The sequence below is a fragment of the Bombina bombina genome, chromosome 6, assembly GCF_027579735.1.
Source record: "Bombina bombina isolate aBomBom1 chromosome 6, aBomBom1.pri, whole genome shotgun sequence".
Classification (NCBI taxonomy): Eukaryota; Metazoa; Chordata; class Amphibia; order Anura; family Bombinatoridae; genus Bombina; species Bombina bombina.
The window spans coordinates 971,585,605-971,600,206 of NC_069504.1; the positions used below are offsets into that span (position 1 = coordinate 971,585,605).

General features: G+C 36.0%; 1 protein-coding gene across 1 annotated transcript; it reads left to right on the plus strand.

Moving 5' to 3' along the window:
- The first annotated feature begins 1,735 nt into the window (after nt 1–1,735).
- On the plus strand, nt 1,736–14,398 carry LOC128664837 (tribbles homolog 2-like). The gene is made up of 2 exons (XM_053719639.1): nt 1,736–2,371; nt 14,177–14,398. The coding sequence occupies exons 1-2, from the start codon at nt 1,751–1,753 to the stop codon at nt 14,396–14,398; spliced, it is 843 nt and encodes a 280-aa protein (XP_053575614.1). The 5' UTR covers nt 1,736–1,750.
- The last annotated feature ends 204 nt before the right edge of the window (nt 14,399–14,602 follow it).

Consider the following 14,602-nt stretch of genomic DNA (forward strand, 5'->3'; position numbering starts at 1 on the left):
TCCATTTTTCAAAAATGAAAAACTGTAACACATATTAAAATGTCCTTTTTTTTTAGATAAAACAAACATAAACATGACTTTAAAGGGATACTAAACCCAATTTTTTTCTTTAATAATTCAGATAGAGCATGAAATTTTAAGCAATTTTCTAATTTACTCCTATTATCAAACTTTGTTCTCTTGCTATCTTTATTTTAAAAGCAGGAATGTAAAGCTTAGTAGCCGGCCCATTTTTGGTTCAGAACCTTGGTTATGCTTTCTTATTGGTGACTAAATGTAGCCACCAATAAGCAAATGCTATCCAGGGTGCTGAACTTAAAATGGACTGGCTTCTATGCTTTACATTCCTGCTTTTTTAAATAAAGATAGCAAGAGAATAAAGAAAAATTGATAATAGGCGTAAATTAGAATGTTGCTTAAAATTACATGTTCTATCTGAATAATGAGAGAAAGAAAAATTGGGTTTAGTATGAGTTTGCATTGCTTTTTAAATGCATGCAAAAATTGTGTTTGGTACATAAATACTGATCTACCCGTTACACCATAATTCTCTTATCTATGATATATTTAAGATTCAGCCGCATAATCTATCGTTCTTTTTACACATGAGCAAATGTTTTGCTAAATTGCTCAATTAAAGACATTGAAATATTTGTACATCATCTAACTGTCTTTCATGTGTCTCATAGACATGTAATATAATTCTATGAGGATCAGCATTTAACTATCACTCTTTATTCATTAGAATGTTATGTCTCATATACTAATATTGATTTCAGCATACGTCTATGAGGATCAATATTTAAATGCTAAATCTCTCTCATTTAAATGGAATGTCTCATAGACTTATAGTAAAAAACCATGTGTCTGTATGAATCAATATTTAAATGTTGTGTTTTGTTCCTTAAAATGTTATGTCACATAAACTTATGGTGATTTCTGTATACATTTATGAGAAACAACATTCAAAGGAATGGATTGAAATAGCTGCATGTGCATTCTCATTGACTTACACTGAAATATGATTTATGGAAAAAAAACATTTAAATGGACATACTACTCATATGCTAAATCACTTGAAACTGATGCAGCATAACTGTAAAAAGCTGACAAGAAAATATCACCTGAGCATCTCTATATAAAAAAGGAAGATATTTTAACAAAACATTTAAGCTCACCAGAGTAAGTGCTGTGTAAACAGTTATACTTCAGCTGCTGTCCACCTGCAAATTGAAAACAAAAAAACAATAGCCAATTACCATCAGCAGTTCTGAGGTAATGCTTGCCTTTGTTGTGATCTCATGAGCTTTCACTGATATCTCATGAGATTTAATAGAATTTACTTAAACTGAATACGAAAATAACATTACTGTGCCTGCACATGGCAGATGCACTCTCCCTGGCTTGTCCTGGGACAAGCATCCTGACTGGCTGATTAAAGTTTCTTTACAGTGGGGTGTGAATACTTAGGAGATTTGAGGTAAAATATCTTCCTTTTTTACATAGCGATGTTCGGGTAATATTGTCTAGTCAACTTTTTACAACTATGCTGCATCCCTTTAATATGCTTCAACATTTGGGTATCATGTCCCTTTAAGATAAAAAAATTAACATTTAATTTAAAGGTTTAACCATGTCAAGTCTTATTTTTTGTTTTTGACTAACTATACACAGCAACATTAACCAAATAACTGAAATAATTATTGGAGAAACTAAAGCTTGCGTATTCTTTGAAAGGAGTCATGGGGACATGCATTTTTTTGTTCGTACCTGCAAAAAGCTTAAGGAAGAAGAGGCTGCAAGGCTGTTCTATCAAATTGTATCGGCAGTAGCACATTGTCACGATGGAGGAGTTGTACTGAGAGATCTTAAACTAAGAAAATTTGTCTTTAACGATAAGGAAAGGACTAGAGTAAAACTGGAAAGTTTGGAGGATGCATATATTCTAGCAGGGACTGATGACTCTCTCTCTGACAAGCATGGATGCCCAGCCTATGTTAGTCTGGAAATCTTGTATACAAATGGCAGCTACTCTGGCAAAGCTGTATGGAGTCTAGTGGTGATGCTTTACAACATGCTGGTAGGTCTCTACCCATTTCATGACATTGAGCCTAGTTCTTTGTTCAGAAAGATCCGTCGTGGACAGTTTAACATTTCAGAGACATTATCCCCCAAAGTGAAATGCCTCATACGTAGTATACTTCGTAGAGAGCCAACAGAAAGGCTGATATCTCAAGAAATTCTGGACCATCCATGGTTTTCAACAGATTTCAATGCTTTGAGTTCAGGACATGGTGCTAAGGAAATGCCGTATCAACTGGTTCCTGATGTGAACATAGATGAGGGTACGGACCCTTTTTTTAAAGGGACAGTCTACACCAGAATTTTTATTGTTTTAAAAGATAGATAATCCCTTTATTACCCATTTCCCAGTTTTGCATAACCAACACAGTTATACTAATATACTTTTAACCTCTGTGATTATCTTGTATCTAAGCCTCTGCAAACTGCCCCTTTTTTCAGTTCTTTTTACAGACTTGCAGTCTAGCCAATCAGTGCCTGCTCCCAGATTACTTCACGTGCACGAGCACAGTGTTATCTATATGAAATATGTGAACTAACACCCTCTAGTGGTGAAAAACTGTTAAAATGCAAACTGAAAGAGGTGGGCTTCAAGGTCTAAGAAATTAGCATATGAACCTCCTAGGTTAAGCTTTCAACTAAGAATACCAAGAGAACAAAGCAAAATTGGTGATAAAAGTAAATTGGAAAATTGTTTAAAATTACATGCTCTATCTGAATCATGAAAGTTTGTTTTTGGCCTAGACTGTCCCTTTAACTGAGCACAAAATGACTATGTTTTTAGTACTTGAGCTAAACATGGCCACATGAAGGAGTCCTTCCTGACAGTATTATTCAGTAGCATATAAATGCTACACTGGGCTCCCTGGTTTTATGAAGATGTCTGTAAGGGACTGTCATGCACCTGTAGCATTGAAGCTGCTATCAAGTTAGTTTTATTTTAAAGAAAATGTGGAGCAATTGTAGCTTCTAACCATATGGAGCCAAGGGCACTGCATATAGTTAATTCCAGTGCAACTTTGTCACTTCTGTTAACAAACCAACTTAAATGTTTTGCCTGACACATCTTGGCATTGCACTGTTAAATCTCTTCTGACCTTGATCAGGGAAAATTGATTGGCTATCCTTCCCTTTTTTTTTTTTTAAATGTTTTTGTTAATGCTAATGCTTAACACACACATGGGTACTTTAAAATGAATGAATTTAGATATACTGGCACAATAAAGTGGGTGCTAAAACAATAATTTCATGTTGTTTTTTTAATTTCTACATTTCCAAAATTTCTTTCTCAAATTTACAAACTAAATATTCTTGACAGGAAATTACATTTTAATTTGTTGTTCTCAAGGTTTTTTCTCCCCTCTTTTCTCTCTTCTAAATAGTTTTAATACCAGCTACTATTTAAGACTTCAATGCTCATTATTCCTTTGTTGTTGGAAGAGAGATATCACCTTAAAATTATTAACAACGGCTAGATTATGAGTTTTGTGGTAAGAGGGGTGCGGTGCTAACTTGCACGTTATTGTCACCGCTCACTTTCCTACAGCGCTGGTATTACAGGTTTTCGTAAACCCGGTGTTATTAGGCAAGAAGTGAGCGTAGAGCAAAATTGTGCTCCATACCGCACTCCAATACCAGCGCTGCTGAAAGTTGCGGTGAGCTGGTTTTACGTGCTCATGCATGATTTCCCCATAGACATCAATGGGGAGAGCCAGCTGAAAAAAAGCCTAACACCTGAATGGATGAAGATAGAAGATGCCATCTGGATGAAGACTTCTGCCCATCTGGAGGACCACTTCTGCCGGCTTGGATGAACACTTCTCCCGGCTTCGATGAGGACTTCTTGCCGCTTGGAATAAGACTTCTCTCGGCTTCGTTGAGGAATGATGTCTGGTCTTCAAAACTGTAAGTGGATCTTCGGGGGTTAGTGTTAGGTTTTTTTAAGGGTTTATTGTGTGGGTTTTAATTTTAGGTTAGGGTTTGGGCAGAAAAAGAGCTAAATGCCCTCTTAAGGGCAATGCCCATTCAAATGCCCTTTTCAGGACAATGGGGAGCTTAGGTTTTTTTAGTTAGGATTTTATTTGGGGGGTTGGTTGTGTGGGTGGTGGGTTTTACTATTGGGGGGTTGCTTGTATTTTTTTTACAGGTAAAAGAGCTGATTTCTTTGGGGCAATGCCCCACAAAAGGCCCTTTTAAGGGCTATTGGTAGTTTAGTTTACGCTATTGTTTTTTTATTTTGGGGGGGCATTTTTTATTTTGATAGGGCTCTTAGATTAGGTGTAATTAGTTTAAATATCTGATAATTTATTTTTTATTTTGTGTAATTTAGTGGGGTTTTTTTTGTAATTTAGGTAATTGTATTTAATTTATGTAATATATTTAGTTGTAGTGTAAGGTTAGGTGTTAGTGTAACTCAGGTTAGGTTTTATTTTACAGGTAAATTTGTATTTATTTTAGCTAGGTAGTTAGTAAATAGTTAATAACTATTTAGTAACTATTCTACCTAATTAAAATAAATACAAACTTGCCTGTAAAATAAAAATAAACCCTAAGATAGCTACAATGTAACTATTAGTTATATTGTAGCTAGTTTAGGGTTTATTTTACAGGTAAGTATTTAGTTTTAAATAGGAATTATTTAGTTAATGATATGAATTTTTATTTAGATTTATTGTAATTATATTTAAATTAGGGGGTGTTAGGGTTAGATTTAGGTTTAGGGGTTAATAAATTTAGTATAGTGGCGGCGATGTTGGGGGTGGCAGATTAGGGGTTAATAACTGTGATGTAGGTGGCGGCGATGTCAGGGGCGGCAGATTAGGGGTTAATAATATTTAACTAGTGTTTGCGATGCGGGAGTGCAGCGGTTTAGGGGTTAATATGTTTATTATAGTGGCGGCAATGTCGGGAGCGGCAGATTAGGGAATAATAATTTTATTTTAGTGTTTGCGATGTGGGAGGGCCTCAGTTTAGGGGTTAATAGGTAGTTTATTGGTGTTAGTGTACTTTTTAACACTTTAGTTATGAGTTTTATGATACAGCTTTGTAGCGTAAAACTCATAACTACTGACTTTAGATTGCGTTATGAATCTTGCGGTTTAGGCTGTACCGCTCACTTTTTGGCCTCCCAGAAAAAGCTTGTAATATCGGCGCTATGGAAGTCCCATTGAAAAAAGACTTTATGCAAATTGCGTAAGTTAATTTGCATTAAGGCCAAAAAAATGTGCAGTACCCCTAAATCTGCAAGACTCGTAATACCAGCGGTAGTGAAAAAGCAGCGTTATAACCCATAACGCTGCTTTTTCACTCATACTGCAAAACTTGTAATCTAGCCGAGGGTTATTATACTAGCTTCCAGATTCACTGTTTTGCATGTACAGCTAGAATAAGAAGCTGCAGAGCTATTTTAAAGTGGCTTTCCATTAATAATCCCCCCTCCATGTTTGTTTGTTTTTTGTTTTTTTTGTTTTGTTTTTTACTACAATGGGATTATTTTATTTTTATTTTTTCTCACACTTTTTCTTCTAGGGACATTTTATTTAGAAACTTTACATTAACTTTCCGCACTACCTTACGTAATTGCATTACAATGCTTATTTTTGCATTTTTTAAAAAAATTTTTTTTTTTATTTATTAAAGAAAATGTCACAGTAGTGATGTAAATAAGCCAGTACTTAAATGTAATTACGGTTGATATATACTGTTGCATGCTGTACTTAACACTTTGTGTATTTTGGTGTTTACAGGCACTTCTTTCCCAAGCTAACAACATTTATTAAAAAGATTGTTTAGATCTAAACTGGCATTTTTTCTTCCACTACTTCTAGAATAAACTTCTATAATAAAATCCAGTACCTCAGTTGTTCTGATTATACTGCTTGTATCTGTTTTGTGAATCGGTCACTTTTTTGGGTAGGCACACGTATATTCTGTAAGTATGTAAATGTTACTTGTATTTGTACTTTTATAGTATGTGGCATGTGCACACAGCTACTTGGCATTTTGACTTTGGGACACTTTACCTGCCCTGTGGGAAGTTTTGCTAAAATTAAATTTTTTAATAACGGCTATATTTTGCATAAAAACAAAAAACAACAACAAAAAACAACCTGCAGCTGACCTTGGTTCTATTTTGGTAACTAAAATATGTGACAATTGTACACTCAAAACATGGTGCTGTGTTCAGCAGGACCTACGTTGTGTGCTTTTATTTATTTATTTATTTATTTATTTTCCCTCCACATTTTATGTTTCTCTCCCTGCCCCCAAGTATCTTGTTAAGAAGAAAGGCTGTTGATAACATGCATGGTGGGGTATTACTGCCTCTAGTGCTTTTGAATGTTCTATATTGGCTTAATGTTTTTGTCCTAAACTCTTCAATACATTGTGCATATTTAACTAAACAAAAAAAACCCATTTAATTAAAAGATAGACATTCTAAGGAGAAAGATTTACATTCATGGAAGATTTAAAGGACCAGTCAACACTGTAGATTTGCATAATCAACAAATGCACGATAAGAAGACAATGCAATGGCACTTAGTCTTAACTTCAAATGAGTAGTACATTTTTGTTAAATAAATTGTAAAGTTATGTCTATTTCCACTCCCCCTGTATCATGTGACAGCCATCAGCCAATTACAAATGCATATAGTATATGCTGTGAATTCTTGCACATGCTCAGTAGGAGTTGGTGACTCAAAAAGTGTAAATATACAAGGACTGTGCACATTTTGTTAATGGAAGTAAATTGGAAAGTTTTTTAAACTTGCATGCTTTATCTGAATCATGAGAGTTTAATTTTGACTTGAGTGTCCCTTTAAGGCTATATTTAAATTCTATAGAAACACCCAGTGAGACAAAATAACTATCAATCACTATGAGTTCTACCACTCAAATTCTTGTTACCTATCCCTATTGCAGACTTTCACTACATACCGATAAGTGAAAGATAAGTACAGTTTAAGAGATTGTGGATATAATGAAATACTAACACAAGGAAAAACAAATGCTTGCACTATTTTCTTTCATGCAAGCTTTCCCTTTTTAATTCCAAAGGCTTAAACTATGGATTTACTCATTTCTCCTATCTGTGTTGTCATATCTGTGTAGCAGGTACCATATTAGATCATTTTCTGTTCTTCATTCTTATATCTCCCCACCTCTTAGAATTCCATTTGTTTCTATATATATATGCATAAAACATAGATGTTGCATATTGCATTTAAGCAAGAGTATTATATTTACATTCCGGGGAGGGTCTACAACCTTGGTCACTAGCTTGGCATGCAAGCATGACATAGCATTTATTGTTGCTTCTTTAATTTTCACTAAAAATAAGTGAGATCATTTTAAGACTAGGGGGCTGATTTATCAAGCTCCGTATGAAGGCTCGACGGAAACAGAAGTTATGAAGCAGCGGTCTAAAGACTGCTGCTCTATAACTTGTCCGCCTGCTCTGAAGAAGCGGTCAGAAATCAACCCGATCGAATACGATCAGGTTGATTGACACCCCCCGCTAGTGGCCGATTGACCACAAATCTGCAGGGGGCAATGATAAATGCTGACAGCGTGCAGTGGACATAATACACTACATTAGAGGGCATATTTATACATAGTCCAAGTAGGCTTGTTCCTAGGGGTAAATTAAATAAAACTTATATAAGCGCACTTTTTATAGAAAGCCGTGACACTTCAACCCTATATATATATATACAGTATATATATATATATATATATATATATACATATATATATCTCAACAAACAATAATTAAGAGTGCCCCATATCAGAGTACAGAAAAAAAGGATATCTGCAAAATGAAGATAGTATACATATACACTTCTTAAAAACGCAAAAACTGGATAAAACTGCATAAAAACAAAAGAAGAAGAGGGCGCACACTCCTCTAAGCGTAGTAGGTTAAAAAACTTAGGAAATATATTAGTGAACCAACAAATTAGAACTCACACATTGAAACCTTAAACAGATATGAGGTATGATAAAAACACACATTCATGGGTACAGGGGATATCTCACGGATCAGAAGCAGTGTCCCAGGAGAATCTCGACAGATGTATCAGTTAATTTTGTCGTTCAGCTGGGCAAATCACGTAAAGGAACCGTTCTCCAGTGTACCGGTAAAAATTCCTCTGTATGAAGCACTTTTTAAAAAGCGACGCCAACAGCCACACAAAAGTTCAGCCGGCTAACGAACAGCTGCTTGCTTGGAGTGTGTAGACGGTGGGCGTGGCCTAACACGTTTCGTAGGGGAACCCTTGCATTTCTATTGGCTGAAAATTTTGAATAATCCAATAGAATGAGAGCTGCTTAAATTCTGTTGGCTGATTTGATCAGCCAATAGGATTTTAGCAGCTCTAATTCCTATTGAATGATTCACATTTTTCAGCCAATAGGAATGCAAGGGACGCCATTTTGAAACGGCTCCTTTGCATTGAAGATTCAGTGTACGGCGGTGACCGTATGAAGAGGATGCTTCGCCCCGGATGTCTTCAGGATGGATCCGATCCGCGCCACCGGGATCAAGATAGAAGATGCCGTCTGGATGAAGATAGAAGAGGCCGCCTGGATGAAGACTTCTTGCCGCCTGGATGAGGACTTCACCGCCTGGATGAAGATAGAAGAGGCCGTCTGGATGAAGACTTCTCACCACCTGGATGAAGATCATTCAAGCTGGACTTCAAAAACTGTAAGTGCATCGTAGGGGGTTAGTGTTAGGTTTTTTTTAAGGGTTTCTTGGGTGTTTTTTTTTTTTTTAGATTAGGGTTTGGGCAGCAAAAGAGCTAAATGCCCTTTTAAGTGCAATGTCCATACAAATGCCCTTTTCAGGGCAATGGGTAGATAAGTTTTTTTAGATAGTTTTTTTTATTTTGTGGGTTTGGGGGGGGGGGGGTTGTAATTTTTTTTCAGTTAAAAGAGCTGTTTAACATAGGGCAATGCCCTACAAAAGGCCATTTTAAGGGCTATTGGTAGTTTATTGTAGAATAGTTTTTTTATTTTGGGGTGTTTTTTTTTTTAAAATGGGTATTAGAATAGAAATACATTTTTTTTTATAATTTGTTTGTTATTTTGTGTGATATATATTTTTTGTTTTGGGGTGGGTTTATATTTTTATATTAGGGCTTGGGCAGCAAAAGAGCTAAACACCCTTTTAAGGGCAATGCCCACACAAATGCCCTTTTCAGGGCAATGGGTAGATTAGGTTTTACTTTTTTTTATTTTGTGGGTTTGTATACTGTTAGGGGGTGTTTGTTTTGTTTTGTAGCAAAAGAGCTGTTAACTTTAGGGCAATACCCTACGAGCCCCCAAAAGGCCCTTTAAAGGGCCCTTGGTAGTTTATTATAGATTAGGGTTTTTTTTATTTTGGGGTGTTTTTTTTTTTAACTGGTATTAGAATAGGAATAATTTTTATTGTTTTGTATAATTTTGTTTGTTATTTTTTGTAATTGTATTTTTTTTATTTTTTGTAATTTTAGTGTTTTTTATTTTTGTAATGTTAGGTTTTAGTATAAGGCAGTTTAGGTTTTATTTCACAGGTAAGTTTGTATTTATTTTAACTAGGTAGTTATTAAATAGTTAATAACAATTTACTAACTAGTCTACCTAGTCTAGCTAGTCTACACAGCTGGTGAGCAAGGGCTGGGAGGAGCCCGAAATGTGTACAGCAGTTTGCCACAAGTGGTGATTTTTTACTTGTAATTTTTGTGGATCCTGTATTTTTAAATGTGTGAATAAAATTTTGGAATTTTATACTACAAATCTGGATATTCTTGATAGCCGAGTGCGGAGTTTGCTTGTTTTACACTAGTTAAAATAAATACCAACTTACCTTTGAAATAAAAATAAAACCTAAGCTAGCTACAATATAACTATTAGTTATATTGTAGCTAGCTTAGATTTTATTTCACAGGTAAGTATGTATTTAGTTTTAAATAGGTATTATTTAGTTAATTATTGTAACTTTTGTTTAGCTCTATTTTAATTATATTAAAGGTAGGGGGTGTAAGGGTTAGAGTTATGTTAGGGTTAGGTTTAGTGGTTAATATAATTAAATTTAGGTTGTTGTAATGTGGGGGGCTGGCTTTTTAGGGGTTAATAGGTTTATTTAGTGGTAGTGATGTGGGAGGCCAGAAGTTTAGGGGTTAATACCTTTATTTAGTGGCAGTGATGTCGGGGGCGGTGGAATAGGGAATAATAACTTTAATATAGTGGCGGTGGTATCGGGAGCAGCAGCTTAGGGGTTAATAACTGTAGGTAGGTGGCGGCAATGTCGGGGGCAGCAGATTAGGGGTGTTTAGACTTTTATTTTCCCTATAGACATCAATGGGGATGCGTTACAGAGCTTTTCATTCCTCGATCGCAGGTGTTAGGTTTTTTTCTGACCCGCTCTCCCCATTGATGTCTATGGGGGAAGTGTGCGCGAGCATGTCAAAACAGCGCTTGTATTTTGTGCGGTATGGAGCTCAACGCAACCACATAGCACGTACAAGCCGGCTGTTTGAAAACTTGTAATGGCTGCGCTATAGGGGGTTAAATAACGCAACTTTTAATTTCCCTATAGCGTGCATAACTTGTAATCTAGCTGACTGGTAAATGATAAAGGTTTTTCATCAGTGTTCCATTTGTTTAAATAAATCTGATTATCTTCAGATGAAGGTGACTGTTCTTCCAGCAAGTTTAGTGAATAGTGAGTTTGGCTACGGCTGGAAAAAAAGGAGGACATTTAGCCTTTAGGAAATACTTTTTTTAAATTAGCATTTTTTTACTATTTACTTTCATTATCAAACATAATAACTTTTCTCAAAAAATAATTGGGGAAAAGTGGTGGACAAACACATACATGCTTATTAGTAGTGATTTATTTTCATAACACTGAATGCACCCACAGTTCCCCAAAATAAAAATAATACAAATAACTTGACCACATTCCTAAGAAGGAGGCACAAGGATACACATGTTATGGAACTGGACATTAGCCTAGATGCAATAAATCCCATTATGAAACTCATATATAACGGAAAAAAAAAAAACGTTGCAACATCACAACTTGAAGATTGTGGAATCCAAAGAGATTTGTACCCTGCCCTCATCACAGCAGTGAGTTGTGAATTCAGCACCATTATAATCAAAGGAGCCGTATCTGTATCATAACAGCCCACTTCATGCCACATAGATTGTTATCAAAATCCTACAAAACACATGGGAAACAAATGCGCTAGCTATAAAACAGTTCATGCTAAGAAAACTTTGAAAAAGTAAAAGAAAAATGACAATCTTGCCAGCTTTGAAATAGTGAAACACGACTTTGATATGAAATATTATACAGGTGCAATAGCGTTTTTATATACTTTGCATGCTTTACTAAAGTTCATGTGAAAAATCCAGTTTACACCCACAAAACACCACCAAAATGCCCAGTGTCAGTGAAACTACCTTTAAGGGCTCGATTTATCAAAGGCTTCTCCCAATTACGGCTGCAAGATCTAACATGAGAACCTGCAGTCCGTATTTATCAAGCAGCGGTCATCAGACCGCTGCTTCCTACACTCTTCTCCACCTCTTAGGTGGAGAATTTCAATCTCCCCGGTCTGTTCCGACCGGGGAGATTGACAGCTCCTGCCTGCACGTGATTGGCTGTGCGTGGGCAAGGCAGAGGCATTGCACGCAGGCGCAAAATAGCGCTAACGTGCAATGTTAAATTCCACCAGGGGAATTCTGTCCGCCAAAAGCGAGCAGCAGCGGACAGGGGCGCATACAGAGTCTGAAGACTCGCCAGAAACACGGGCCCACAAGCTCCATACGGAGCTTGTTAAATGGGCCCCTGAGGCCTCTAGGTGATCCATCTGGTCCTGTCTTTTCCCTCATTGTGTCCCCTAAAAAAACTGGGCTTACAGTTTTATGAAAGTATATGGATTTGCCTTTACAAAATGGTGGCTGGGTTTCCAAATTGGCCACTACAGTGTATCTTTACATAACAATCTGTCACTGCATGTGTGCAGTACGGCTGCCCAAGTGCATAACTCACAGTAACAGGAAGACAGTTCCCCTTATCTCCTGTGTGGCTGCTAGCTCTGCTACTGCTTATTGCAAATAGCTAGAAAAGAAAACAGTTAAAATGGGGGCATGGCCACCGCCTTTGCCCAGCAGCTCAGAGAGGCCTAGTTATGCCCCTGCCCTGTGATTAAGTAAATCTCTTGTACTCTTCAAGTTCAAAACAAATATTTATACCTGAGTGCAGAAGTATCATCCTTGCAGAATATTGATTTTGCTACACATACACTGTATACCATGTATGCTGCAATTTCAAACACTGTCTATAAAAATTACAGATAAAATATTAAATACGCACAGACATGGAAGTAAAAAAGTCATTTGAAATTGCTACCAAATTTGATTTGATTAATAAAATGTTGAAGTCTGTGCGGTTAATAAGTATTGAATTTTTGTAATACAAAATAGCTTTTCTTGTCAACCACTTCTAAACAAGATAAATATGTTACCTGGGGCCATTGAAAGTCTCATTCACCTGCAGTATAACAGTAAAGATATGTAAATGTTAGCACACTCTTTTCCGGGCACATATTCTCAGTGTTTGTTATAGTGGTTTGAAGTATTTACAACTGAAAAACAATGCATATGATCAGTAGGTTAATTAAAGGGACACGAACGTTAAAACTAAATGTTCATGATTCAAATAGAGAATGGAGTTTTAACAGACTTTACAATTTACTTCCCCTACCAAACTGTATACCGTCTTTTCATATATTTACTTTCTAAAGGCACCAGCTCCCACTGCACATATGCACAAATTTAAATTGTATACATATATGCCATTGCCTGTGATTGGATGATGGCTGTCACGTGATATAGGAGGCTGGCAAATTGAAGGACACAAAAATTGGTGGCTACATGCATATGTCTCTTGTCATTGGGTCACACGATGTGTAGCTTCCAGTATTGCATTGCTGCTCTAGAGCTGACTTTAATTATGCATTTTACCCCTTTACAGGAGTTAAACACATAGGGCTAAATTAGAAGTGATGCCCTAACTGCTGCGCACAAGCGATATCGTTTTTTTTGCGAGTGTTGGTAATAGCGTGCATATTACAAGTTGAAAGTAAACACGATTGTGAAAGTGTAATCAGATTTTACGCTAGTCTGGATAGCGCAATAAAAACCCTTGCGTAAAGGGTAGTGCATTAAAAAACAGTTGTACTAAACACGACATAAATACATTCTAAATTACATTTACACTCAAACGCTATCTGATAAAAATTATTCATAGAAATATTATTTAAAAAAGTTATAAGGGTTAAAATGTATATGGTATCTGACAAGGTGTTTGATTGAAATGGGCTATATTGTATATATACAGTACATAAATATCTAAAGTTTGTGTGTGTATATATACTGTATGTATATATATATATATATATATATATATATACACACACACAGGCGTACATTAGAGATGTTGAGGGTTTGGTTCCAGACCACCGCTATAAAGTGAGTCACACATTTTTTTTGGGTTCCCAGTACATATAAAAGTTATATTTAGACTGTATTGTAGTCTATTAAGTGAGCAATGGCATTATCTCTAAAAAAAATCTACATACTTTAATTAAAAAATACTTTATTGATAAAAAAATGCTAACCATCATCTGAGCCTTAAGTGAGTCATAATCTTTTTGCTGGTGATGTGTATATATAGGTGTATATATGTGTATTCATGTGTATTTATGTGTTATGTGTATATATAGTGGAGAAATGGCGCTGATTGACTGGCTCGACATAGGGTTGCCATAAAGCGCAATAAAGTGAAGCGCAATAAAACGAGGTATGCCTGTATAAAATATATATGTGTGTACACATGTTTTTTTATGTATTTATGTGTTTAACTATATATTTACTGGACATATTTAACATTCCAATGTTCTTCACTTACAGGATAATGTGATTTTTATTGTAAATACATATTTATATATATATATATCTGTACATACCTATACATGTATATGTGCCAGGGCAAGGCATTTGCAGTATAGCTTTCTTTTTTTTTCCTTCAAATGTGAAGCTTTTCACAAAGAGGAAGAAGAGCATTATGGGAGGGATAAAGGAAAGCATTTCAACTGCCCCAGATATTATGGGATTGCTATGGGTTGGAGGTCTCCTTGCTATCCCTTCATATCTTCCCCCATCAGGGCAAATTTCTCGACTCCACCCATCATACAACCTGGCTTCGACCATGCCCACCCATGGCACATCTGTGCCACCCCCTCCTCTTGTGGTCCTGTAAACAAAACACAGATGAGCCACTCTTAAAAAGTCCCTGTCATTTCCTTGTGATGGGAAATCTCAGTGAAATATTGGAAGGTGGATAAAAATACATGGTGAGGTTCCCTAATCTTACCACCTGAATCTTAATGTTTTGCTTTATTGTCAACTTTTGAATCTCTAAGATTTCGTGGTCTAGAATTACTCCTGAAAGGACTTTTTTTTA

Coding starts and splice junctions, on each gene's coding strand:
- LOC128664837 (XM_053719639.1), top strand. CDS start 1,751: ATGCATTTTTTTGTTCGTACCTGCAAAAAGCTTAAGGAAGAAGAGGCT. Junction 2,372..14,176: donor ACCCTTTTTTTAAAGGGACA/GTCTACACCAGA, acceptor TCAAATGTGAAG/CTTTTCACAAAGAGGAAGAA.